The sequence below is a fragment of the Psittacula echo genome, assembly GCF_963264785.1.
Source record: "Psittacula echo genome assembly, chromosome: 14".
Classification (NCBI taxonomy): domain Eukaryota; kingdom Metazoa; phylum Chordata; class Aves; order Psittaciformes; family Psittacidae; genus Psittacula; species Psittacula echo.
Genome location: NC_137750.1, coordinates 7,216,162 through 7,244,144, shown reverse-complemented (window position 1 = coordinate 7,244,144; position 27,983 = coordinate 7,216,162). Strand labels below are relative to the sequence as shown.

Sequence of the window (27,983 nt, the reverse complement as noted above, 5' to 3'; positions counted from 1 at the left end):
GATGCTACTCTGCAATACTTCCCCATTAGTTACTACATGCATCTGAAATTTGCACGTTAAATGGTTGTGTTCATCATTTCCCTCAGCCTGTTTCTCCCTTTGCTTAAAGAGCAATGTTTTTCTATAGATACTAAGTATAAGCCTATTTTAAAGATGTCTTGGAACACCAAAGATGCTTTTTCCCCTTTTAGGAACCTGATCCTGGATCCTTCTGTCTCTGTTAGGGGTTGGGAAAACAGACAGTCCTGTTCCTGGAGATCCATCAAATTGGTTGGGTTTTTGATCCCATGGGGGCAGGTCAGGTTGGTGACTGGAAGAAGGCAACAGTGGGGACGAGCTATTTTTGTCTAGGAAGTCCATTGTCAGCCTGTGTAGAGTGATGAATTTATAATTGTGCTGTTCAAACCTTACTGACCTTCATAAACAAAATAGAGAATCCTTCGCAGAGTAGCTGTGTTCAGTGTGTACCTGCCTCATTTAGCTGCTTTGCCTGTGTTCATGCCAGTGTGCACGCTCTGTCCTGAGCCGCCAGTTGGCTCCGCTGCAGCTGGGCCTGGTGCACAGAACAGAAAGCATTTCTTTCTGCAGTTCAGCTGAACTGTAATTATGCTGTTAGTCTCTAAAACCTCTGATTTAAATAATTTGTCTCTGGAATTCACGCTTGCTGCATGGAGCCAACCTACTTCTTGCTCTGACTTGTACTCAAACTCCGCAGGTTTACATGCGGAGGGAGGAAAAAAAGTGCTGCTGTTATGCAAAATTGTTTCCCTTGGGAGGAAAGGGGGGAATTCTGCATGAGTTATGTATGAGCCAGCAGGTTCCACTAATCCTAGCAGCTCTGCTGGTGCAGAAGACTTGTGGTCTAAGCTACTCAGCCCTCTGCTTTGTGAGAAACTGGCACAACATTCAAACCTCCTGCAACTGGTGCTGAGCTCCAGTGCAGTTAAATTTTGAGTGTTCTTTTGTTCCCTACACTTCTTTAGCATAAATATGAAAATGAGGTTTTAACCGTTTTATCTGGCTTCTGCTTTCTGCTTTTAACGGTAGATTATGGTCTGCTTGGAAAGAGCTATGCTTAGATTCCAGCTTTAAGTGAGTTTATTTCAGAATACTAGGAAGGATTTTAAGCTGCATCTTTCACTGGTTCCTCTGGAAAATCTTCCCCTTTGACTTAAGAGGTATTTATTTCCCTCACCTCCTGTTCACGTCTTGGGCTCTGATCTTTGCTGCTACTTGAGGCATAACTAGTCAGGGGAAACTCCCAAGTGTCTTGGTGGGGGCAGAGAGGGAAGGCCAAAGTGCTCGAAGTGTGTCCTACAGTTGCAGAGGAAGGGAAGAAATGAGGAGGAGGTGCAGTCATAGTGGTGAGAAGTACAATGAAACTTTCAAAGGTGAAATTCGGCATTTAAAATGTTGGTTTTCCCAACCTTGCCTTCAAACACTACTTGGGTTTTGGTGAGAGGAACGTCAGCGTGATAAACATGCCTTGTTCAGGCAGTATCAGGAGAACTTGTATGGATATTCCATGACTGAATGTTTTGTTTCTGTAATGTTTTGCATGTCCTTGAAGAATACTTTGTTAAGAGGAATCCTGCAAGTGAGAAAGCCTGGGCTGGCAGTTCAGGCTCTCTTCTGAGTGCTGGAATGGAGGAAGCAGAAGTTGCTTTTGCTTCCTCCTTGCCTTCACTTCTGTCCTTATTTCTCAAGATGTATTTTTCACTGATGCCTCTTTCTGACCTCTTGTCCTGGTTTAGCAGTAGCAGTCATTTTTTCTACGGGTGCAGTGCTGTGTTTTGACTTTTGGCCTGGGAATAATACTGATAAAGCCGATGTTTTCAGTTGGGGGTCAGAATGTTTACCCTGACCAAGGACTTTGTGAGTCTCATGCTCTGCCAGGGAGGAGGAGAAGCCGGGAGGAAGCAGGAACAGGACACCTGACCCAAACTAGCCAAAGAGGTATTCCATACCACAGCACGTCATGCCCAGGAGGTAGAACGGAGAGTTCCCGGAAGGGCTGGATCATGGCAGGGTGGGGGTGAGGTACCGGTCGGTGAGCGGTTGTATTCTCTTCCTTGTTATTTCCTTTATCATTATTATTATTGGTGGTAGCAGTAGTGATTTGTGTTATACCTTAGTTATTAAACTGTTCTTATCTCAAAAAAAAAAATTTTTTTTTTTAAACATTCTGACCCCCAACTGAAAACATCGGCTTTATCAGTATTATTCCCAGGCCAAAAGTCAAAACACAGCACTGCACCCGTAGAAAAAATGACTGCTACTGCTAAACCAGGACACCTCTAATGAAACTACGGCTTGTCAAAAACTAATGTTTTGAGCATTTGTACCAGGGTGCTTAAACCTTCTTCCAGATCAAACCATATTGACAGTTCCTTACTCCTTAGCAGGAAGTGATGCGTTCTTCATTTTCTTTTCCTGAAAATTGCCTTTTAGGTTAAGAGTGTAACTGGCTCTGTGGCAGGATGGATGAAGACTGTTGGGACTCTACCTAGGAAGACCCAGGTTAAAAATAACTCTCTTCACAGGCTCACAAAAACCAGAGCTAACCAAAGTGCTTACAGTTCACCCAGCTTCCACCCTTCCTTCACAGCTTGATATGTCTGGACATCTTGCAAGCTGTTACCTCCCCTCAGTTTATTTAGGTAATGTAAAAAGGAAGAGCATAGGTAAAAAGAGGCTTCCGATGTTTCTATAAACTTGCTCGAACTTTCTTTTCCATGGGGAGCTTCGGTTTCATTCCACCCGCCTCTGTTTGGGTTACAAACATGTGCGAGATGCTGCAGGAAGATTAGAGATGCTGTTGGTGCTGTTTGCATCAGGAGTAGTAAGTTTCCCCTAACGATTATTTGTTGAGAAGAAAAATGATTTTTAACTTCCTAAAAAGCTGAAGTTACTAAATATGTGTTGAGAAAAGAGCTGCTCTGCAGCCTGGTCAGCACTGAAACCCAGCCAGGGTGACTTGCATGAGCTGCATGTTAGTGTACTGTGGCCATGTCTGAGAGTGCAGTTCTACATCCTTTTGGGCTCCCTAGCTTAAAGTCCTCACAAAGTAAATATGGTTCTACCTCTTTCTTAGTTTGCTCTGAATCTAACAGGATTTAGGTGGTTTTGTTTAGGACTGCAGTCCAAAGTGAGAGATCTGGCAATGCCTAATCAGACTCTTGCACAACCACCTTTTATTCCCTCAGTCATGGTCACTATAACTCCCAGTTCACTAACTGAGAGGAGGCTTGAGGGGCATCACCCAAATGAGTGAAGCTAACTCCTGTGTTCTAGTGGAGGAAGAAGGAACACTGCTGGAGTGTGCTTGGGTTTGGCAATGGTTTGCAGCACTCTCATAGACAGGTCTGAGCTGACCCTTTACGTGGCCTTTGGACCATGTTGTCAACTACCAGTATTAGCCAACTTTCTGCTACTCACTGTTCGTTGTCATGAATAACATCAAGTTTATTATACCTTTATAATGGATTATGCTTTAGACATGCTCCTGTGGAAGTAAATTCCACCCTTCATAATGTTAAAATACTGTCCTCTATTATCTGAGAGCAGTTTCCATGTGAAGTGCACTATATGCCATTTTCATGATTAAACATAATAGAAAGCTCTTTACACATATCACAGAATGGTTTGGGTTAGAAGGGACCTTAAAGATCATCTAGTTCCAACCCCCGCCATGGGCAGGGACACCTTCCTCTGTTCTTATTTGAATATCTGTACTTATTTGCCATTAGAGACCAGGCTAGATGGACCCCTGGAGTGCTGGCTGTTTGGGATGAGGCATTTAGCACTGGGCATCATCATCCTCCTTGCAGAAGGTCTTGGCTTCCCATAGGCAGGCTTTAGTGACTTTCTCAGCTGGAGGCTGTACCTGAACTATTATGTTTTAGCAGCCACTGATGGTCACACCTTCCGCCTATCTTTCTAAACCCATTTTGAGTCCATCTGTATGTGATAACATTAAATTCTCATCATGTAAATGTGTACTGTGTGGAAAAAAGTGATTCCCTTTGTCGGTTTGAAACATCCTACCTGGTAATGTTACTGACTTCCCCCCTGCTTCTGTCCTGCTCCCCTTGCAAGAGATAGCAGGAAAACACCTCTTCCTGTACTGAAAGGAATATGTTTGCAAATGTCCTCTCGTGTCTGCTGTCCTATAGTGCATAAACCATTCCATACTTACTTTATCTTTGTTCCTTTCTCAACTGCTTTAGTTCATTTTGGTATTTCTTGAGGTGGGTTGAGTGTAGGTACTTACAGAATTCAGAGCCTGACAGAGAACAGATCTACAGCGTCAAAATCATTTGTTTCTTTTATATGGAATATTAGGTAATGTTTCTAATCTGTATTCAGGTTACTGCCTGCATGATTCTGGGATATTTGCTGAGGAGTAATAGTTGGTTTAAAACATAGCTTCATAATCATTACAGTTCTTTGGGGGTTTTGGCTGTGTTTTTCCTCATGCATGTTATTTCACATGTATCTGACATTTATCACTTGGTCTTTTAGTACTGAGTTGTCCATGCAACTTGTAAATTTTAAGGCTTGAGTACGTCTTGGTGAACTTTGCCACTTCTCTTGTCAGCTTTTCAGCTCACTGGTGAAGCCATTGAGCAGTGCAGCCTCCCCTGGGATCCCTGTGGTACAGCCTCCCTCCGCTGTGGATACTGACCCCTTGCTTTCCATGTTAACCTTCTATCAAGCCACTGAGCAAAGGGGGTCCTGTGTTGTTAATGAGTGTGTTTGTGAGATGAGTAGCCAAAAACATAAGTTGTTCTTTTGAAATTAAGAAACCCACATAAACCCAATAAAAGCTCAAGTCTTGGCCTTGCAACTCTTCTAGTTTCTCTCTATCAGTGATTCATCTGCCTTCTATATGGAGTTACGTTTTTGTTCTCTCTTGCCACTGATTAAATGGAGCTCTGAGGTGAAGATGCTTTTTGCTTTTATAGCTTTGCCAGAAGAGCAGAGCTTCCAAACAGCTGCTTGACAGTCAGCTGAACTGAAGAGCTGCATTCCAGGGAGGCTTTATGGCTGCACACTGGCTATATTGCTGCAGACCAGCTGAGACCAACTGGCATCTGTCATAGTGCAAGATATGTATTTGATATCTGCTGATAAGGTCTGATCCTGGTTTGTGAACACATGTGAGGTGGCTTCACTTATCGAGGTCTTCTCAGAACTCTACTTTTGGGAAGGTTTTTGAATCCATCTGTAGCTAACACATGGCCTAAAATCCTATTTAGTTGCGTAGGAACAATTGACCCTTTGTCAGGGCCCTGAGGGGAGTTTTGTGTGGTCAAGGCATTGATCTCCCGATTGGATCTCCCAGTAAGGGACAGTTTCAGTGCCTTAGCTTTTACTGAGACTTACAATGGAGATACCGTGCTGCTGTAATGTACTTGGGAGCTTAAAATTAGTCTGTGGTCAAATAATATACCCCAGGGTGTGAGTGACCTGCATTCTGATATCCCTTCCAGGTTACTACTATGGAGCCTGAATGAATTCTATTCTTGTTTTAATTTGTTCTTGACCTGGAACAGTTCCTTCTAATTGGAGCCACTAATTAGGAGATGGTTTGAGTTATCTCTGAGCTTTTCCATAAAGAATTTGGTGCCTCAGCTGCCTCGATTCCAGGATTCTGGAGCAAGTTATTGCTTTTGGCATTTGGAATCTGCATTTCTGCATTATTCATGTTAAAGAGCCTCTTTGATTTTCTTTTTTGCCTATTAGCTAAGAAAGCACCTATAGACTTTTCGTGTAGAGATTGATGGTGTTTCTAATAGTATGTTATATTAATAAAAAAGGAAAGAAAGAAGGAGAAAGAAGCATGTATCAGTACTTACTTATCAGGTTTATGTTTCTCTGTTCCTCTGAGGTATTGTAGGTAGTGCATCTATTTTAAATTATGCCTGTGTACTGACTTCTTCCCTACCCCTGAGTAACTTAGGACAAGTGTTTCTTTTCCCAATCCATATGATAGTGAATTACAGTGACTGCTGTAGGCTCAGTCTCATAAATACACGCAGTTCTCCTACTGTAACTTGGTGTGAGCAAATTCTATTTAAGCCTTTTAGTTTCCTTTCATGGAGAGACTTGCACATGGACTGAAGCTATTTTATTAGCTCTGAAGTGAAAGAGGAACTTCATAACATAAGGGGAATTTTTTAAAGCATCTCTTCAATGTGCAGATGTTCTCTTCTCCCCCTTCTCTTTTTATGCTGCTCATTTTCCCCTCTCCTTTCCCCTATAGTGTGTAATTCCGTAGTTTCCTCTCAGTAAGCCCCCACAGCTGTGGGCTTGGGCTTTTTCTGGGGTAGAATGCAAGTTATACTTGCTTTTTAGTTCTTGGGCTGTGTACTTCCCCAGTTTAAGTCAGAGTAGGAGCACTGTTTTGACACTGGAATGAGTCCATGTTCCAGACCATCAGGCAGCTCTGGGATCCTAACTGCATGGTGGGCATCCCCTTCTTTTCCAAAAGAGGAGGTTATTGGTATCTTTTCACTTTTTGCCATTCACAGTGATTTCTGGCGTTCCATATAGGCTTCTGTTGGGGTTAGATGTAGTTGGGATAGCTTTCCTTGTTTAAAAGAATGAGCCTTATTCTTCAGCATCTGATTCCTTGTGTATGGTTCAGCTGTCCTCTCCAGCTCCTCAGTCTAGCATTAGTTATCAAAGCAGGTTCTTTTTTCAGTCTATTTGTGCAGGCTCTGGTGGGGGGTGTGGTTTTCTTTTCTCTTTAAAAGGCCAATCTTTCCTGGTTTGTCAGAAATTTTGGGGCTTTTTATGGTTAAATTGAGGCCATTGGAATACTGCATTTTGCTATTCCAACTTGGTGAGTACAGCGTTGTGGGTGTTTCATTCTATAGACTGTTGGTTGTCCAGAAATTGCACCATAATCCTATGATGAGTTTGCAGAAGAAACAAAAATGGGTTAGTGTTGGAATGAACCAACACTTTTCACTAAGGCCTGTTGTGACCCCAAAATAGGCTGAATTTAAATGTCATTAAAAGATTCTAGGATATAATAGTTCATTATTCCATTGCAGGGTGAAAACAGTCATACAGTTCTTCTTAAAGTTAGCATGAATTAAAGATCAGCATGAGACCTGAGTACTCCAACCCCAGTGTGTGTGTTTATAGAATTTGGTGTATTTCCTCATTGAGGTTTATGTATGCAAAGGGCACAAGTCACTGTGAAAGCACTAGAGAAGCTTTGTGCAGGAAGGGCTGGTGTGTCTGGCAGCTGGGGAAAAGCTGGGAGGGAGGGAGGGAGGGAGGGAGGGAGGGAGGGAGGGGTGGATGGATGGATGGATGGATGGATGGATGGATGGATGGATGGATGGAGTGTATCACCCAAGTCTTCCTAATAAAATGAAGAATATTAACATACAAGTTGTATCCCTCATGAGTTAAGGAAACCTGGAAAAGAAATGAAGGGGTTAGATCTGAGACCAGTGCTTGGGCACTTTTAGCAAGGTGATGGGGCATAGGCAGTTGGTGGAGTTTGGTTTTACTGGCTTTTACTATTGTTAGAAACATTTATCAAAACCTGGGCAGAAGAGTTGTGGTTAAATGTACTTTTACAAAGGTTATTTAGGTGCTAAATCACTGAAATCCCTTTTTCCTTTTTTGTTTCTTTGCCTTTTTTGAGGTGTTTGTTTTTTGATCCCAGAAGTCTGAATCTGGAGTGTACCTGATGTCTTTGGCTAACAATGGTCCTTAAGTATGTTTGTTATTTGCAGTGTTTTTCTCTTAGCAGAACTTGACCAGGTGGAAATGACCAGAGTTGAGGGTGAAAGCTCTGTTGTATCTCGTAACAACCTCCAATGATGACTTGAACGGTGTGTAAGAATGGACTGTTTGAACTGCCATTGAACTTCAGGTTCTTAGCGCAACACCAGCAGGATCCTGGTTGTTGGTTGGTTGCTTCCTTTGTTACTTTCTCTAAAACCAGCCAGGTTGGGTCTGTTTTGTTTTGGGTGTTCTGTGTTTTAAAGTGTGGCCGATGCCCTGCTGGGAGCTGGGTTGAAACCTGGGTGCAAGAAAATGGCAATGTGCCATCTCAGGCCTTTAAAAGCAAGTCCCTTGCAAACCTTTATTCATTAAAGGGCCTCTCTTATCCTCTATTTCTCCCTTATTCAGTGTAATGTGGGCAGGAAAATCACTGGTGCTAATGTAATGATTTACGGTAAAGCTTCATCTCATTTCTTCTTGTTTGATTCTGTTTCATTTCATGTACTGTGAAATGTTTTTAAGTGGGTATAATGTTCTAGAGCCCATTCTTCAAACTGCCCTCAGTGTGCTTAGTTTGATACCACACTTCTGCTCTCATTGCAAGACCTCTCAGTGTGCTTTGCATTGTGCAAATGTGGCAGGAATGAGTCAGATGATGTTCAGGGTTCTGATCAGAAACCATTTGCAAGTGTCTTCCTCTTGTGTCTGCGTGCGTGTCCCGCTAGAGAGGAAGTCTGAGCAGCTTTGCAGTTACTGGAAAACAAGAAGAGTTCCTGTCTCTCTTCATATCCTCACTCTGAAGATCAGCCAAACCAAGTACCTGTACATTTCCTCTCCAGTTTAAGATGTTGGTAGACATAAATCAGTAAAAGCAGATTAAATAAGCTATATCCATCAAAAATACGCTAATTAAAAGCATCACCCTGCCCTTAACAAATCTCTGATGAATATAGTTGCAGTCCTTAGTGCTACATTAGTATTTAGGTGCCTTAAATGATGGGGTTTATACTGTGGAAAGCTGAGCTCTTGCGTCACTAACGCTGTTAGTTGTGTGCACTGGAATTGCCTTGATTTGTACAGGGCAAGCTAAGCTTCATTGATTTCTCCTGATTTTAGTCAGTGCTGATTTAAAATTGAATTTATAATCTCATTATGAAGGTGTCTTGGTTTAAGCAAGGGTTTGTTTACATGCAGGTAGGTTAAGATTCTGATAGCAAAAAGTGACGTGAAGTTCCACTACTGTTGGTTTTGCTATCTTTTCTATGTGGACAGAATTGTGTGACCAGCCCTGTAGAACTGATGTGATCAGATCTCCTGGCTTTTGTCAGTGAAGCACCCCCAAACGAAATGGGGGATAAGTGCACATCTGCCTGTCCTCCCCACAAAGGAGAGTTAAATTTAACATTTCAAGTGCACAGATAAGAGATCAGGCAGCAAGTTATGCAGGTACACAGTGCTGAGGCAATAGAAAGAGCTTTATGTGGATGCCAACCAAATCGTTAATTGTGGCCATATCTATATAATACATGACAAAATCATGAGGGCTGTGAGTGTGAACAGGCCTTTTGTGGGCTGAGTTAAGATGTGTTGTAAAATCACTGGCTTAGAGCAGATACATACAAACTGCTGATGTACTCTAAGTTATGGGTGCAATTAGTCTGAACTGGCAGCTGAACCTGCTCAGAAAGAGGTTGGATTTTGTAGTGCCTTTATCTTTCCCTTCCTTTCTCAGGTCTTTGCATAACTAGCTGACAGTACTGCTGCTGAACGGCACATCCAGCCTCAAAGGTCTCATGTTGCTTTGATTTAGAGAGCCTGAGGCTTCTGCTGACCTACAGGGTAGGCCTTTTGTTCTGGAAAAAGTTAGGAGCTGTTTGCTGCTTGAAAAATCATTTTCCATTTATCCTATAGCCACCAGCCTGGTTTTAATTCTTTGTATGATCTCTTGCTTACCTCTGTTTCTCTTACCAATGTTATTTAATCTGAAGACATCTTGCTGATCCTATTTAGTGCCAAAATCTGGCATGCCTTTCTTCCTTTTCTCTAAGTTTCCCTATTGCTGATTCTTGGCCAGGTTCTGCTGAGGTAGCTGGATAGTGGCCACGGTAATCACCCTCAGCTATCTTGTATATCTGAGGCTATTTCATGCTTCCCCTATCCCTTCACCAGTACTCATATAATAGAAGAGTTAAGGGGTCATTCCATCTTTAATGTGCATCTCTTTAATGTGCTATCTTAAACCAAGATTAAAACTGTCCCTTCCTATGCCTGCTCCATGGCAAACTGGTTGCAGATGCAATTTGCCATCTTCACAATGTTTATCTGCCTTGTAGTAGAAATCAATGAGCAATCTCCAGTCATGTGCAGTTTTGAGATCCTTGTTTTTCAAAGTATTGGCTCTTTACTCAGTGTTCCCAGTTAAAGCATCTGGGAATGGGATTGACTGAAGTCTCAGTAAATTCAATATTCTGCAGCATATTATAATTACATTAATGTATTGCTATTTCTTATTGCTTATAGAGTATGGATTTGGAATTCCTGATTCTCCTTTCCGATACGTTATATTAGAATTGGTTAAATGGGTCCAAATCTAGAAAAATATTGACTTAGAGCTACAGTGCACCTTACAAAGCTGCTTATTCTAGGAAATTGGCCTCCTGTTATCTCTGATTTCATGCTTTTTCCATCTGTCTCAAAATGAAGAGATTAGATCTGATCCAAGCTACGTGTGTGAGGCAGATTATGGTAATCTTATTATTCTGATCTCATTACACTTAGTCTCTAGATCTGAAAATGTCCTGGGGTTAACCCTTTCTTCAGCAGCTGCAAAAACGTGTACAGAAAAGGTATTGGAGGTGTGTTCTGCAAACTTCACATTAAAGCTTTACATTACCCTGAAATAATGAAGCTCTCAAAGACTTTCCTACTGAGAGTAATTGGTTGTTGTTGGGTTTGGTTGTTGGGGTTTTTTTTGTCTGAACAGGCTGTCTGCAATGATGAGTAAATCAACTCCTTTGAGTTACAAAGGATGATATTCACCCTGTATATATGACAACAAATAGGAAAAGGTTGCTAAGAATTGCATTTTCACCTTAAAGAAAACACCTTCTGGAGATCCTTAGTTCGTGATAGGTTAGAATTATTTTTTTTCTAGCTTTTCTGAAAAGAAATTGGGATTTTTCCAAGGTTTTGTCCCAATGTTTGACACAGAAAACCATAAAACTTAACGGAGTGTCTCCTGATCTCATTGCAAGTACACGCAAGTTAATGCGAGATGCTGGAAAACACATAGCTGTGTATGTTAAATGAAGAAGGGACAACTGAATTGGAGCACAGAATTCCCAAACATTTTAGTATCTACAGCACAACGTTACTATTGTTACTGGTAGGTCAGTATTAGTTGATTGCAAAGGGTTAACTTTCTAGTCTGTGGTGGAGAAAGGGACTCTCTTCTGCACAGGGCTAGTAAGTTTTACTGTGAACACTAATGCAAACATTGTTAGGTGGACTTTGAGGATTACAAGAGGTCTTTGTCTCCAATTTACGGAGGAAGCTCTGTCCTTTCTGCACAGTTTCAGGCACCACTTATGAACCAAGTGTTGTTGCTTCTTCAAGCCTGTAAGTGGAAAGAAAGCAAAGTGGCAGCTGATGCTTGTGGGAGTTACAAAGCAAGTATGTTTCTCTGTCTTTAGGAGATTTGGGTTTTATCGTAACTCCTGTTCGAACAGATTCATCGGCTGTTTGAGAGTACTACACTGATGGACTTCCAGATTAGATACTGGAGGGAACTCTCTTTAAAGCATTTGAATATTGCTGTGACTGTTCTACTGCCATCTGTGAACATCAAGCATATTTCCAGTTCCTATCCTAAAGTTGCTTTTAGAAAGGAAGGGAAAGGAGATGTGTTACTACATCAGAGCTGGGATAGAAGGAAGGAAGTTCCTTCTTCTGTGTTCTATCATTTTTACAGGTTATCTGAATTGGACCCTTTAGTAGATTGGGGTGTATTGTTAGACCTGGTTTTGCTTAGGGAGAAGCATGTAGTGCAGGAACATCACTTAAGTTGCTACCCCAACTGCCTAGAGTACAGAGTGTGTAACACTGCATTAGGCTTCATTGTTTTGTAGTACAGGAGCACCTGAGCTTTTCCTCTAGTTGCTAATTCCTGTGCTTTGTTGATAGAAAACTCATGTAAGTGACCAAGCTCCATTGGGAATAAGCATGTTGGCAAAAATGGAGCCTTTCCAAATGAGCTTCACCCTGCTCAGTCTTTAACTTCTCAAACACTTGGGCCAGCACAGGGTGGGGATGGAGAGTGCAGAGTTGGGAATGAAAGGCTGGAGGGGAGAAAGAGCTGGGAGAAGCTTAGAGTAGGTAGCTCTGTCACAAACTTCACTTCTGGAATCACTGCCTTGGGGATATGCCTTGGCATTCCAAAACAGGATACTCTGTTTTGTGTGTCACTCACTTGTGGTAGTGCAGACATCTGTAGAGGTGCACTGTGAACCAGTCAGGGGAAAGAAGTCACTGGAGAGGGGTTTGGTTGGTTGGTTTTGGGGGGGGGTTTGTTCTTGGTTTGGGGTTTTGTTGTTTGGTTTGGTTTTGGGGTTTTTTAACTGAGGTTGTGTTTGATTTGGGTCAAAGGAGCTGCGCTGGGGGGGAGCAGCTTTGGTGTGGGAGCCGACTCAGCGTACCCTACGCTGGCATTGCTGCTGATGGCTTTTGCTGCTGTCAGACTTCAGCCTTCATCTCTGCCCTGGGGCTATACATTTGGCTAAGTCTCATGATGGCAGAGCAGCGTTCCCTTGCTGATTACAGAGCAGCCCTTTCTTTCTGTAACTTGAATTATTTTTCTTGCTGTTCTTAAGAACTCCTTAAAAATTTGCCTTACCAAAACCACTGCTTCTATTGTGCATTCACACTGGGTGGTGATGGTTGTTTTGCTTCGAGTGCTGAGTTGCTGGCAATGTTTTAATATATTTTTAGATAACAGTGAAGTATTTGTTTTTCAAATGAGAGGTAGGAAATTGCAAAGAATAAAGAATTGCATGAGCTGGCTTAGTGATAGCATGCCTGTTCCATTTGGGGTAGTGGAGGAGGAAGGGGGAATAGATGGTGATGTAAGGGCTGTTTCTGTGACACTCCTCCAGTAATGGCTTCTATGAGCAGCTGTGAAGGGCTTAAGGAAACATAAAGACATTGAGGATTTGTGGACTTTGCTTGACATGAGCCATATCTCCTCTGTTGTAAGAGGAGCATAATTCAAATGAGCACAGTGAACCCCTCCTGCAGCAAATGCAAAACTTCCCCTGAGCTTGATTCTTGACAAAGCAGAGGATAGATTGCAGTCACTATGAGGGCAGGGTTGTCTCTATAAACAAGGAGCATTAAGACTCCTGATTAAATTCTAGCAAACAGAGTTTGGAAGCTCTGCGTTGATGAGGCAAGTCTTTGCTTTGTGCTGTCTGCTGGTTGCGGTAAGCCTTACACCTGAGAAGTGCACATAGCCTGGAGATTGGAGGCTGGGTTTTTGTAACAGTAGAAAAGTGAAGGGGCTTTCTTCAGTATTTTAAAGCCTGTTTCCTGGTCTAATTATCACTAGTCAGTCTTTCCCATTTTGCTGGTGTGTGAAGTCTGCTTAATGAAGACCAGTATCTTCTGTCCCACAAGCATTGATATCATCTTGTTCTCCATCTATATGCCTGGTAAATTTTACAGCCAAAGCTAAGTTCTGCCGTCCCAAAGGTGTAGGTATAACTGCTGCTGCCGTCCTAACAAGAAGGAGAAATAGAGCTTCCTTGCATGGACTGACAGCTGTTTGTAGAGGGTTCCTCACCTGGAATTCTCATTTTTCATCTCAGAATGAGATTTCAGCACCATTTACTTCATTCTTTCAGTAGGGCAGGGACTGAAACGCATGGGCGGGGAGTTACTGATGCGTTTTGAAGCTGGAGGAAATGCACTTCAAATAGATGTCAATAATCTATCCTTAGATCACTAAGGCTGTGAAACCTTGGTGCTAACAGGAAATGGCAGACTTTAGCTTCATTGGCGAAAGAGATCAGCCTTTGCAGGTGGGGTCTGAACTGAATGGTGATGACATTTGGGGCAGCTGTCTGAGGGCAGTGGAACTTGGGCTTTTCCTTCTCTGTACTTTCAAATGCAAATTGCAGTATATGCTCTTGGGACTGGCAAAAAAGTATGTCTGTGCCTGAGATGTGCAAGAAATAAGGGAGTGTTGATTCTTCCTAGCAAATACTGATAATTCAGTTGTTTCAGAAAGGATATTGCAGTTAACACTTGCTTGATATCCTATGTCTAAAAGGTTCGATGTCAGTGCACTGGTACTGACATATGATTTTTAAACATGTAGTCATAAAGCCCAGCTCTTCTCGTGTGCTGTTTCACAATGTGTAGTTGGATGGAAGGGCTGACTTTTTGCTATGCATAGCAGTGATAAGCCCATAAAGAATCCACCTTGTCAGAAGGACCAACAGCTGGAAGTATGGAGCAGAAACAGACTTGATCAGCCCACCAGTACTTCTTGTGAGTGTCCCTGAACTCAATAGCTGTTTCATGCATCAGGTCTGTGGTTTTTCTGTCTATGCTGCAGAAATCCTCAGGTGTCTTACCAGGATCAGTATGAGGTTTAGCTTAACCTAGCTGCATGACCTCAAGGTAACTTCTCTTTCTATCTTACTCATTAAAGGTCCCAGCTTCAATTTGCGTACACCTTGAAACAAAGCTGTCTTACCACTTGCCCAAATAAGCCTGTCCCCAGAAGACACAAACACTTCGGTCAGCCTCAGCTGAGTACCTCACTCTGCTTCCCCATTTCCCTTCTACGCACTCACATTCAGTTGAGTCTTGGGTTTTTGCTGCCCCTTTGCAGGACTACCTGTGTACTGCTTCTCAAGCTCTTGTCCACCTGCTCCCGTAGTCTGCTCTGTTTAACTCTGTCTAGATGAAACTTCACGCAAGTGGAAGATTAATTCTTGCTTATGTGAGTTTTAAGGTTGGTTGTTGGAGGAATTGTAGAGCAGTTTGTGTCTTTTGAAACTGGAATGAAGGGTGTTTCCTTCATGGCACTGCCTGCCCTATCCCTTTCCTTCCCGTCTCCTTAGTTGCTTGTCTCAGCTCTAGACTTGTACCCTGCACTTGCTGTGGGTCTGTCTTGCCAACCAGTCAACTGAGGCAGGTGTAAAATACACCACCACCAGCACCTCCACCTCCCTGAGCTGCTCTGCACATCAGTTCCCCAATCTGTTGCACTACACAAGTGCTTGTTACCGCTGCAGTGGAGTACATGTGGGAGGCTGCAGCCACACAGCACTGACTGCACAAACCAACTCAAACAGTGCTGCCAAACACCCAGCCACTACAGACTGATAGCCTGGCCTCTGAGTTTGTGCTGGGTAGGAACTCATGCTTGGAAGTGTGAATTAACACGTCAGGTTGTTAATTCTGAGGTTAAGATGCGTACAAGGTCGGTACTAACAATTTCATCCCTGAGTGTTCGGAGAAATGCCACAAACATCCTCATTCCTGCATGCAGGTTTAAATCGTCTGGATTTTGGCTTGTAGCAGCTCTATGTTTAGTTGAATACATGTGCCACTTTCAAGGCATGACTGAGCTCCTGTGGTTTTTGAGGACCATCAATAAGAGATCTGAAATACACCAAAGTTCAGTGATATCAGAATAACTAAAGTGTTGCTTAGCTTTCCAAATATATATGTTTAATATGGCCTATCAGGTGTAATTCACCTGGGGAACTTTGTTCTGTGTCTAATTAGTTGTCAAATATAACTCTCGATACGTGTCTGTTGAAGAGCTGAGTAAGGCTGTTTCACATGCTGTAAAATTTACAATGCTATAAAATATGAAGCAATCAATATTAGATACAAGAACCTATGCTGGTAGAATCCTAAGGCCTTGACATTTTAAAACCAGAAGAAGCGAAGTTAAAGGGTTTATTGCTCTTTTAACTTGTCTGGACTGTAAAATAGATGTATAATAAATACTGTAATAAAACAGTTTAAACAAAGCCAGGCATTTAAAGACAAAAAAGGATTTGAAGATGATCTGTCTTGTAAATATATGCCAATTGCACTGAAAGCTTCCCCCTTTCTCCCCCTCCCAATAATGTTGCTTATAGTCAGAAGAAATCTGCTTCTTGATCTTTGGAAAGATGTTGGACCTTTTGCTTGTATGGTTGCAATAGGGTTTTGACTGGGAATAAAACAGAGTAGCTGCAGATCAAGTGAATTTACATTTTTACAAGCAAAAAAGGAAAGTCTGTGTTTTGAACACTTTTGACATTTTTCTTTAAGGCCTTTACAGGGTGCATCATTTCTTAGTGTTCTTTAAAATGCAGCAGATAGTGTCTCTTACTGTATTTCCCACTGAAATGTAGTTGGGTTTTGGTAGTGGTTTCGGGTAACCTTTGCATGTTTCCCTTCTGCCTTGCTTTGTAGGAGGCAGTTAACATTGATGCCTGACTTGCTCCTCGCCAAGTAAGTCTGTGGTTGTCAGGGCAAGGTAGGTGCATTTTGTCTTTGTCCAGGTTTTTGAAGTACATCAACACTGCAGTTTTCCTTATGTCTGTACACATGTTGCTGGTCACTTGAACTTCCCAGTGCATCCCAGGATAATCAAGCCCAGTAGTCCACTGATGCTGGCAGCCTGTTTTATAAGCTACCAGGGAGACCTCATTTAGGTGAAATCTACCATAGGAGGGATGTAGAAAATCACAACCAAGCTTGGGTAGCAGAGGTTCACGGTTGCACTCCCTTTCCACAGTGTAATCTTGGCTATGATAATACTGCATTAATGAACTGGGTGATGAAATAGGGCATGCTGATAATATTTGTGGTGATTATTAGTTGAGTTGGGCTTATGCTGAAGATCCAGTGAAGGAATGTGTTCTAAAACCAGGAAGATGGTCAACAAGAATTAATGTACTGTTAAAACACACAGGCAGAAATAATCAACTGCCCAAATACAGGCTGGGGAATAACTAGCTAGGTATCAGTTCCTCTGGAAATACCCGAAACATTACAGTGGGAGACTGGCTGAAACTGAGGTAGTGTCACACTCTTAAGCAAAACTTACAATGAGATGTATAGACAGGGTTGTAATACCTCTACGACATGCAAAGAAATTCCACTCAGAGCATGTAAGGCCTTGGCTGGGGAGCACTGTACTTTAAAGCTACAAGACTTTAAACCACCTCTAAAGTGCTGATCAACGATTAAGTTCCACTAGTTATCATCTCTCCTTCTGCCCAGCTTTCCCAGCACTGGGACAGAGTTTGGTCTTCCTGCAGGATGCCAAGTGAACTGAGCAATATTCAGTTTCAGTGGCTGCAGTCACCTTCTCTAGAGGCTTGCATTGCATAGCTGTTACTAAGCAGCTTCCTTGACACATCCTTTTGGACTTTAACCTGTTATTACTTACGTACGTCATAGCAATCCTGTTGTGTACAAGCATTAGAATGGTTGTAATAGAGAACTTCTTTACATGGAGCAATTGTTTGATGTAACTCCACCAATAACTGTTCCTGGCTGCTTAAAAGCGGTGGGTGAACATTGTGTGCTAGGAAAAGCAATAATTAAGAATGAAAGTACAGGAATGGAGTGTTGGACTGTGAAGAATCCTGTTCTTCAATGAGATGCCAGCCTTTCCTTGTCCTCTAGTAGTGCTGACTACCGTGGTGCGGTTATAGGCAAGGTGTGGGGCAACTAGCAAGGAACTCTGCCTTCTGGTCTTAGCTCTGTTGTATAATCACAGAGGAATTGTCCCTGTCTCTCTGAGATGGGTGTATCTGCTTCCTCAGACATGGTGAGGAATACATTCTCCAGCAGTGCATTTTAGTAAGGTATTAGGATGCATGCAAATAGAATTAGGAATAGAAATAGGAACTCTGGGGTATTAAGTAAAATTGTTATGCAAAGCAGATTAAGACTGGATTTCACAGGCTGTGAATCTAGTCTGATTTAAGGACTGTCACACATGTATTTCCCCAGGGTATTTCTCACTTTTACTGGGTGACCAGCTTCATTTGTATTGTAAAGCTCTAAAAAGGCAACCACAGCTGGAATGGCAAGCACATGCTATGTGATTGCTTGTTCTTCATTACCTTCTTGAGCTTTTCTGTTTGATACACACCATCAAGTAATGGTTTACAACAGAGCCTGCGTGATGGGAGAAGTCGTGTGAGAAATCTATGCTATGGATAGGTTTGCAAACAGCCACAAAGCCACTGCTGTTATTCGAGCACTGTTTCTGTGTGAAGTTTGCAAGCAGCTCAGAAACACTCACTGGAATGTGTTATAGGGGTTTTTTTTTATCATCATTATTATTATTATTATTTTCTGGTAGAGTGGCCTTTGACCTTCATCCCTCAGAGCTCGTGCCAAGAGCTCTTACAAAGGCCTTACGGTTTCATTAAAGGCCTGAAAAGTTGTACTTTCGGAGAAATAGTCCAGAGCATATGATAACAGATGTGTTTTATGCTTGGTATCCATGTTGCTGAACTGGAAGGGATAGCTGGAAACAACCCCTCTTTTAAGATGGCCTGGAATTCATAACATTTGTGTTAGCAGCAGATGCAGGAATAGAAACCAGGAAACCTGACTCTGACCGCTAGGTAAATTTCTTCTCAAAATGGAGAGTTTATTGAGATGCTTAAGGCAATGTATACTCTGTTCTTTATGTACAGATGTGCATATATGCATTTGGGTTATTTTGGGGTGTGGGTTTGGAGTTTGAACCTTTTCCAAATAGAGCAGGTTTTTACTCTGAATTCAAGGCTGTTCTCTTTACTCAGTGAAAAAGATGGAGGACGGTGTAGAGTTCAAGCTCTCTAGGCTTAGAGCTTGAACTGTTCTTTGTGCGCTTCACTGCTGGTTCTTCTTTTGGGACCCTGCTGAAACCTGAATGAAACAGTACTAATCTGTTGACTTCCTAAAAACTCAATGGGAAAGACACAAGTAAATGACCATCCCAAGTAGTACCTGAGTGAATTAATCCACACTGCACAACAGAAAACTGACCAAATGCCCTTCAATGCTTCTGAAGTCGATGTGGATTTGGTTTGAGATTAAGGAAGGATGTTTTGTCTTCTGTTTCCGTGATAACATCCTGAGCACTACAGCTAGTTATAAAAGTCTGGTCCTAGTCTTGAGTCACTGTGAACTCACCCTGGGTCTGTTAAGGAAAAACAACATTCCCCTTCCTCTTTTTAAGAAACTCTTCTTGCGGATCCCGTAGCATTCTGCTCTCTGCATGTGCCAGGCAAGCTGTGGAGCTTATGCTGCGCTAACAGTCGCATTTTCTTGCACTCCATTTTGGTCAAGCACTGACACGAGACAGTGAACTCACTGCAACACCCGAATGATGAGCACTCGCCCTTACGTTATGAAGTTCATCGGAATTAGTGTTCACTCCAGCACCATAAAAGTTGCTGAACATAAAACTAATCTCTCTTCTGAGAGTCCCTGCTGGGACTGAAACACTTGGGGGTCTTTTGCATGAGGGTAACCTAATTAGAGCATGAGCTGGAGCTACTTCTAGCTCTGTAAAGCTATTTCTGTTTGGCTTGTAAAAGCACCAATACTGATTTTTACTGCAGGCTCCTGTTCTTTTTATAATGGAGGTTTTGCATCAACCTCCTCCTTGAAAATACGCATTTTGTGGTATCTTTAGCTTAACCTTTATATAAGTGGTAATAGTGGCAGGACTAATTTGAAGAGAATTCTGTAATCACTGAGGCTGACATCTCACTATCTTTCACAAGCAACATAAGCAGAACTGGCGAATTCATTATCATTTTACTTCTATGTGTTTATGCCAGTGGGAGCTTCCTACACAGAACTTCAATGAAGATGAGCCCTGTGACAAAGTTCCTCGAGCTTTAGTGACTCCTTCCAAGGTCTCCATTAATATTTTGGAGGTCACTGTAATATACTTAAAATGCTGAGGTTTTCCTCCCAAGTTGCCCAGAGAAGCTGTGGCTGCCCCATCCCTGGCAGCGTTCAAGGCCAAGCTGGACACAGGGGCTTGGAGCAACTTGCTTCAGTGGAAGGTATCCGTGCAGGGGGTTGGAACTGGGTGAGCTTTAGGGTCCCTTCAACCCAAACCATTCCATGATAGGGAAAGAGAATTGTTGTCTAGATTGTTCTCCTTTTGCTTCTCTTTCTCCTATTATCTTAAATAAATAAGTCTTCATAATTCAAGGCTTTTGCCAGAGGGGAAGTAGTAGTAGTACAAGACTTGCAAGGCCTGAGAGGCAGGGTAAGTCAGTCTGTGCTGAGCTCTGTCCTTGTGGCTAGACTTCATTGTACCTCAGCTAACTTAAAGTTGCCTCAAGTATTCTTGTGTTACATACAAAAAAACACGAAAAGGTGGTTTTGAAATGAAAACTTGAGTGCTGGTTCCCAGCTCCATTCCTCTCCTTGCACTTTGCTTTGTTACAACACACTTTACTGTACTTGCCAGCCAGTGCTACTGTGGGTTTCTTGACCGCTGTATCTCCTTCTCTCTATCTGGAGTTTGGAATGGTGAAGTATTGCATGGTATTGTCATTGCAACTTGCCCTTATCTCATGTAGTTAGAACTAACATTGTTTCCTATAATCTTACCCAGCTACTTCTTCCCGTCAACCATTGCTGACGGTTAGGGGAATACTGGATTTACCTATGAACATTTCAATGGGACGAACCTCCATTGATTTGTTCGATAGACTTGGGAGGGACGACAGTGTTATCTGTAGTTTGGAAAGAGAAGCTTAGTTCCTACAGTGGCTGTGTCCTGTGACTTTCATTGTCATTTCTGGTTTGTTGTCTCTCACCTTGGTCATGTATTTTACTTTGGACCAGTTTCCAGGCTCTTTCAAGATGAATTGGAGCTCTTGGTCTCTTTAAGAAGGAAATACGTTTAAAGACAGCAGTGTTTAACCCAGACACCAACATTTGCTCTTCTTGATTCCTGCTTTCAGCTTGGCCTGCTGTGGTGAGTGCTGTCAGTGTGAACAGTCAAGCGTGTGCAGTTTGTTGAAGCAGCAGTCGTCACTTCAGATAAGCTCTGGCCGTAGCACTGCCTGTGAGCAGGGGAGAAAGGCCTTTGTACTTTGTGTTTGCTGTGGTGGGAAGCCTTTCTGCAAGGATTATTTTGGAGTTTGTGTTTCGTGCTTTTGAAAAGGCTGGAAAAAGTGTTTCAATAGTGATAATGAGAATTGGGGAGAGGGTGAGAATGAAAACCTGTACCTGTACACGTCATTGCATTATATTCCAATCTACATGCATTATTTAGGTGTTATTCTATAATGTTTGATAGTGAGTGCAGTTTCAGAAGCAATCTTTCTCCTCCTGTTTCCAGTAACACTTGCTCAGTGGTTAAGTGTTTTCACAGCTTTTTATATCCGCCTAGAGAGCAAGTGTTCACAGTCTTCAAGCATGTCCAAACATGGTGCTTGAGGTTTTGATCTGAAAAACGGACATTTTGCATTTCCTCTGTGTAATTATGATAAATTGAATTTAAGGAAAGGTCCAAAACCTTTCAGCAGTTCTGTGTTCTTGAGCTACTCACCTCAATTGGCTAACACTTGAATTACAATGCCATTTGACACCCTGGCTTTCCCCAAGATGCCGTTTCTGCCACCTTGTTGATGGTATTTGGCAGCCACAGTGAGGAGGATTCACTTGTTCAGGGAAATCTGTGGAACCTGAGGATGGGAGCTCCAGGTTACCAGGCCACATTTTGGGTTGTCTTCTGCAAAACCCCAGAGAGATGGATTTGAATGTCCTGTGGAGCCATTTCAGTAAGTTTAGGGGGAAGAAAAGTGCTCTATAATGGACTGTGTTGAACTTATCATAGAATCATAGAATAGTTTGGGTTGGAAAGGACCTTAAGATCATCCAGTTCCAACCCCCTGCCGTGGACAGGGACACGTCCCACTAAACGATGTCGCCCAAGGCTCTGTCCAGCCTGGCTTTGAGCATTCACAGCTTCAGTGGGCAACCCATTCCAGTGAACTTGCTGTGTTGGATCCGGGCGTAACTTCCCCTGAAGCAGTGGGTGCTTACTGGTTTGTTAGATGGTTCGTACCTCTCTTCTTGGAGCAGAAAAGGAGCCATTTTCCTCTGAAATGAAAAGCTGTGTTAAAGCACCTCTGTGGAGGGTGAAACTGTCTTCCCAACCACCATCCCATCCTGGGACATGTGTTCAGGCTTCAAAGTTCAGTTGCAGAATTGCTACCTTTGAATCGTTTGTTCACTTTAACACTTTAATTCACTTTAACACTTTCATCCCCTGTGACACTCTGTTTGAGTGTCACAAGCACTTCCCTAGCATTCCTGAGGCTTTGAGAGCGTGTTTCCTGTACTGCATCATTTTCTTTGTGGCAGTGTCAGTTAAGCTTTGTGGAGGAGCAGAAACAGATTGGCAGCAAACAGCTTGTGCTTGAGCAGTTGTGCTGCTGCACTAAGAAACACAAAGGAAGAATCGCCAGACTTTACAGATCAGGAAAATAAGGAAGTTCAGAGCCCTTCCTGAACAAGTTTTTTGGGTTTTGTCACTCCAGAACTGGAGCATTCCAATGAATTTGGCTAAATTTGCAAGCCCATAAGTACGTTTGAGGCCTTCTGTTTAGTTCATGTTTGCATATGGAAGTCAGCTTGAGAGTTGAGATGCCAGATCTGCCTGTTACGTTCTGGTTTAGTGCCTGCATGTTCCTGAAAGTTGGTTGGTTTTGGGGGGATCAAGACTGATGTGCAACAGTTCACAAAGGTGGAAAGGCTGTGTGTACACATGCTCGCTAGGTATGGCATTAGGAATGGCTGGGGATGCTTGCTGTTGAGATCTGTGCCTCTTCTCATTTCCATGGGAACAGATGGGCTTTTGTTGATAAGAGATCTATTATCAAAGTAGGAAACTGATGGGCAGCAGTTGAGCCACTGTTACAGTAAAACAGGGCTGACTGCAGGCTGAGGACATCACATGGCACTATGTGTTCAAATGGAGTAGCTAAAAATATCCTTCCTTCTTCCTCCTCTTAAGCACAGATGCCCCAGTGTGAAAGGAAGAGACGCTCTGGCAGAGACTTGCTTAGATCTAGAGCAGGCAGGGGGGCTGGCTGCAAAGGAATGGTTTATGTTGTGACCTATACAAACAGCAGCAGCTTTTAGCAGTTGAGAGAAGTAAGTGTTTGTGCCTTTAGACTTCTCTGCAGCCTCTGAAGGCTGTCTCCCTTTGGAGCACTGAACCTTTAAGCTTCATTTTGTTGCTTTGTTTCTTGGTATTTATTTGTACTTGGGGAAGTTTTCAAAGCAAAACGCAGTGATGCAGTACTTGGACTAAGTTATAACTTGGGAATATAAGTCTGGGAAAATCTTAACCATAGCTCAGGTAAGAACCTTTATTTTCCTTAGAGGCATAGCTCTGTGTTTTAAGGATCCAGGTGATACATTTTACTGTCTGGAAATCACTGGAGGCCAGTTGGAGCTATGGGATAGAGGGATTTACGGGATGCTTTTCTTTAAATGCTTTGCAGCATAATGGTTTAAAGTCAGTTCTTTCATTTCAGTGGGTTTACAGTTTAGAAGAGCAATGTCAGATGCAAATGTCTTAGGCTTGATACATCAGTGCAGAGAGTTCATGTGCTCCTGACTTACCTTTTAGCTGTCTTTCATTACTGGCTGTCAGTGGCGTAAGTTGTTTTCTTGAAGGCTGTAATTTTACATAACTATCCTGCAGTTGTCGTACAGCTGCATAACTTCATAATAGCAGCACCTGAATTCCAGCCTTGTGCACATGACTGCAAAGTTGCCCTGAATTTAAGGTACTTCAGTACCTTAACAAGCTTCATTTTTGCTTGGCTGAGAGTTGGGAACAGCCCCAGCAGTGCCTGTTTGAGGCTCTGTCAGGAAACAACGATTTTGGAGATACCTCTGTTGTGGAGATGAGTCCCCTTGAAATGGCACATGAACATGGAGCCTTGTACAGCAAACAGCACCTTTGTTGCCTCTGGAGGAGTGCACACTGCAAGAGCTGGAAAGAGGAAAGAATAAGGGGTGTTTACAGGGTAACTGTGTGTGCCTAAGCTCTCTGATACATAATATGTGGCATGGAGGGTTTGGCTGTGTGCTGGGGTGTGAATGGAGCTGTGATAGCTAGTTAAACTGATCCTAGAAAGGACAGCAGGAGCTGAAAATCCATCAGCCTGGGTGTGAAGCAGGAAAAAAGCCCTTGGAGCAAACAAAGTGACTGACGGGGAGAGCTGTGGAGGATTCATTATTACAGCAGAAGTCCCCCGACCAGGTTGTACATGCATCTGTGTAGGCAGTTCTCCCTACTCTACCTTTTAACGAGCTATTTCTGATGGTCACAAAGCTTAATGTCTGCTTCAGCAGTGCTCCCTCACTGGCATTTGGCTTCAGGCCATGAATTGATGAGTACCCCAAGCCCTGTGTGATTTGGCTCCTCCGCACCTATTAGCATATCTTCAGAGTAAGATAAAACTCATTAAAATAATTTACATTTGGGCATTAGAATTTGTGATACTTTTTAATAGCCATTGCCAAGCGCAGCAGTATTAAACACACAGATCCGTAGTGGTGTCCTTCACATGAAGCTACAGTTTGCCCTTTTTATCTTCTTCTTGGAAAAAGAACAGACTGCCATATCCCTTAACTGCTCTCTGAGGGTAATGAAACAAGTTTGGAGGACACAGTGTTATCAAAGGTTTAATCTGTGCTGTCTTTGATAAAGGAACACACATGATTGCATAAAATCTGGCTTGTTAGAAATCGCATCACAATGTGTCATGTTTGTGTTCTGTTGTAAATGACTCTCGTGATGGCAGCTGAGGTATGTAACAACCAGACTTCATAGTCATTTTAATCATCTTCCCTGCCCGGTATCCCACAGCTGCCTCTTGGTATCATCTACCTGTACTTTGTATTCTGGAGTTGAATATGTTTCTGCACAGAATGCTGCCTCGCAGTCGCTATGGTGGTTGTAAGAGACGTGCATTGCTTTCTTGCTTACATCTGTGGATCTGCATTAGCTTTTACCTCCAAGCCTGTAACAGAGCCACACTTGAACCTTTGGTCAGGTTATCCTTGCTAAATGACTGAACTGTAATGCATATGCTAAAACTGCTTGTCAATAAATAAATGGAAGCCCAAAGCAGTAATTGCACAGAGGATAGCTTGAGTATTTTTATCCATATAAAAGCAGTCAGGAACTTTGAAGTGGTAAAGTTTCTTCAACTAAAAATACTATGATATGGGCTTGTAAAGGTGCATAACTTTGCTCATCTAAAGTTCTGTAGATGTGGCCCTGCTCCTGTGCCAGTTCTGCAGTGGAAATGCTGGCACGTGGAGGATGCACATCATCAGTTGGGAGTTAAGGAACAGCCAGGTAACATTGCCTGCTGTAGTTCACTGAGCAGGTCCAGATTCTGTTTTCTCTTTGCTTTGCCAAGTTTCATCTCGGTAGGTGTTGAGGTTTTTCTCTTTTCTATGTAGCAGTGAGCAATGAGGCAGATGGGGGTGCTGATCTGTCACATCTGTTTGAAGGGCAGCAGACATTGATCTTTAGAGTTGAATTTTCCAGAGCACTCCCATCAGCTGTAAGACTTTTAAAGCCTGCACATGCAAATTCCTCTCTCCTTTTATCTTCTTTTATTTCCTCTCATCACCCTTCCAAAAGCAACAGCGAGGTAGGAAAGAGTGTTTTGGAGTTTATTTGGTGGATATCTTCATGGTGACTATGTGTGTATGTAGTAGTGATCTCGGGATCTGCATTTGTGGTGTCTTTCCCTTTGCATTTCCTCATCTTCCTGCATCCAGGCAATGCTGCTCATGTGATACTTCTGTGACCTGAAGCTTTAAGTAAATAAATAAACCAAAATTCAGATCCAGCTTTTTGTTTACCATTGTCACAAAGCTAAAAAAGAACCTCAGAAAGCTGAGAAGTGCTCAGCTGTGTGTTGTGCTTCATTTTAAAGTGGGGGCAGGTTCTGTACAGTGTTTGCTTCCAATACCAAATAAAATCAGTCTGAGGAGAGGTAGTTTCAGCCTATAGCATGGCTTTATTTCTAGCACATAACACCATTAAAGAGACTGCTTTCAGGCAGCACCCCAGCCCTGCCTGTTGCACTGTACCACAGATTCCATGAAAAATAAAGCACTGAAGTTTTAAGAGCAAGTATGCTTTGAAGTATCAATCTGTGCTTTGTAAAGCACCTATTCATGTGACTCCTCTCTTGTGACTCCTCATCTTTCATTCATTGTAGAATAAAGTTAGAGTAAGGAAAGCATCCCTTAAGAAACTTTGTCCATGTACATTTGCTGTTCGTGTGTTTAACTTGTCTTATTAACGTAAAACATGCTCAACAGGCAGGTCACTGTCTCTGCTGTCTGTTTTAACCTGGGTTTAACTTGTATTGACAAAGCCAGCTGAAGCTGCCAGTTGTATCCGTACTTGTGCTAATGTTGTCATGAGGGGGTGGTTTGTAGAATCCTCTATAACAAAGGTGTTGCCTTGAACCTTTAACATACCCAACGTGCAACCACTGCAAATGCAGAAAAGCTGGATGGAATCATGTTTATGCTGATGGCGTCAGCTTTGTCAGCTGAATCCAGGGAAAAGTGATTATTAGAAGGGATAAAGAAGCAGAATTTCTTGGCTTGCAGATTTTGAACAGAATTTTGTGATGATGAGAGCCCACTTGATAGATGTGTGTCAAAGACGGTGTTGTTAAAAGTACCTGTGCTGAGTGACTTTCTTACTAAAGCATGCGGGGTTGGCACTAAATTCCTTTGGCTATTTTAAATTACAGTTCTGAACACTCATGAGATGCAGCAGAGCAGGATGACTGGCACAATTTCTTGCAGGTTCATCTCAGAAGAGCAGTCTTAGAAACAAGAATGGGAAGAATAAGCGAGTACCTTCACCACTTCTGCTGTATTTTGAAGGGTCCTAAGCTTGTTTTTCGTTTGCTTCCTTCAGGTTTTGAATGAAGAATGCGATCAGAACTGGTACAAGGCAGAACTCAATGGAAAAGATGGCTTCATTCCCAAGAACTACATAGAAATGAAACCACATCCGTAAGTAGAGCTTTGGTGACAGGCTCCCTGATCTTACTTTTGTGCATCCTCTCAAACAGAAGCATTTTCTGCTGAATACTTTGCAGACTGTACCTTACCGGATCTACCAAAATATGTGGTTAGATAAAGGATGCTGTTGAGTTGTATCTATGGATATACTGTTTACTGTAACTCATTCACAGCTAGCTGTTTAGGAGGGCATGTTTGGAAGCTTTTCTGGTCATTGCTCTGGTGTTTTGCTGTAGGATCAGACAGGTCTTGAGGGCAGCAGGCATAAACCAGCAGAGAACTCTTCAGTAGTGAGTTGTCACAGGAAAGAAGAGTGACTGTGTTCCTGTGATGATTCTCTGTTTTACTTAGCATAGCAGATAAGAGTAAAAACTGGCATTCACAGCTGCCTAGAAACATGTTTAAGGATATTTGGAGCACTCTTAGTATGTTTGTCACATCCTGAGTATAGAATCACAGAATTATTTAGGTCAGACAAGACCTCTAACAGTCATCTGCTCCAACACCTTCCTCACCAAACAGGCCACTCTCTGGTTTGGTCTGGCATGATCAGGGCATGTACATTGCAGTTTCTCTTCATCATTTCTTTCAATTATCATACATCTCTTTGCAACACTTTTGCAGGCATTTGAGTTCTAATCTGGTGATGTCTTCTGTGATGATGATCAGTTTGTTCTGTAATCATCCATGGTTTCGAGGGACAGAGCTGTCAGGTTTTTGATATCAAAAGGGAATGAACAAACCTGCAAGTGGATGAATTGGTGGTTTTTAAGTATAGTTACTTTGACCTTTTCTGAAGCTGTTTAAACTGCTGATGGCAGCTGGATGGAGTTAGCTCCATGTGTCAGCAATGCTGGGAGTCTGAACTAGTGTGTTAACAGCCCTCTTGTCATACAGGTCATACAAAAAGCACACTGCAGGCAGCTGAGAAAGGGAATGCTCCTTTTCTCAGCGTGGTATCAAATCGCGTTGTGGAAAGGTGGCAGAAACACTTTTCAAGAGGATTTGGAAAGACAGCAACTGCAAATGGCTTTAAATCCTGTCCTAGGATCTGAGACTCCAGCCCCAGAGCCATGTTTCTTCTTGCTTGTGTTTTGCAAATCTTAGTT

At 42.5% G+C, this 27,983-nt stretch overlaps 1 protein-coding gene across 2 annotated transcripts in view; it reads left to right on the top strand.

Moving 5' to 3' along the window:
• The window catches only part of GRB2 (growth factor receptor bound protein 2), a 50,127-nt gene that overhangs the window by 13,875 nt on the left and 8,269 nt on the right, over positions 1-27,983 (top strand). For both annotated transcript variants that reach the window (XM_080629173.1, XM_080629172.1), the window contains one exon: positions 26,768-26,865. In XM_080629173.1, coding sequence (XP_080485299.1) covers positions 26,768-26,865 — 98 coding nt within the window. The remainder of the gene's footprint in view (positions 1-26,767; positions 26,866-27,983) is intronic.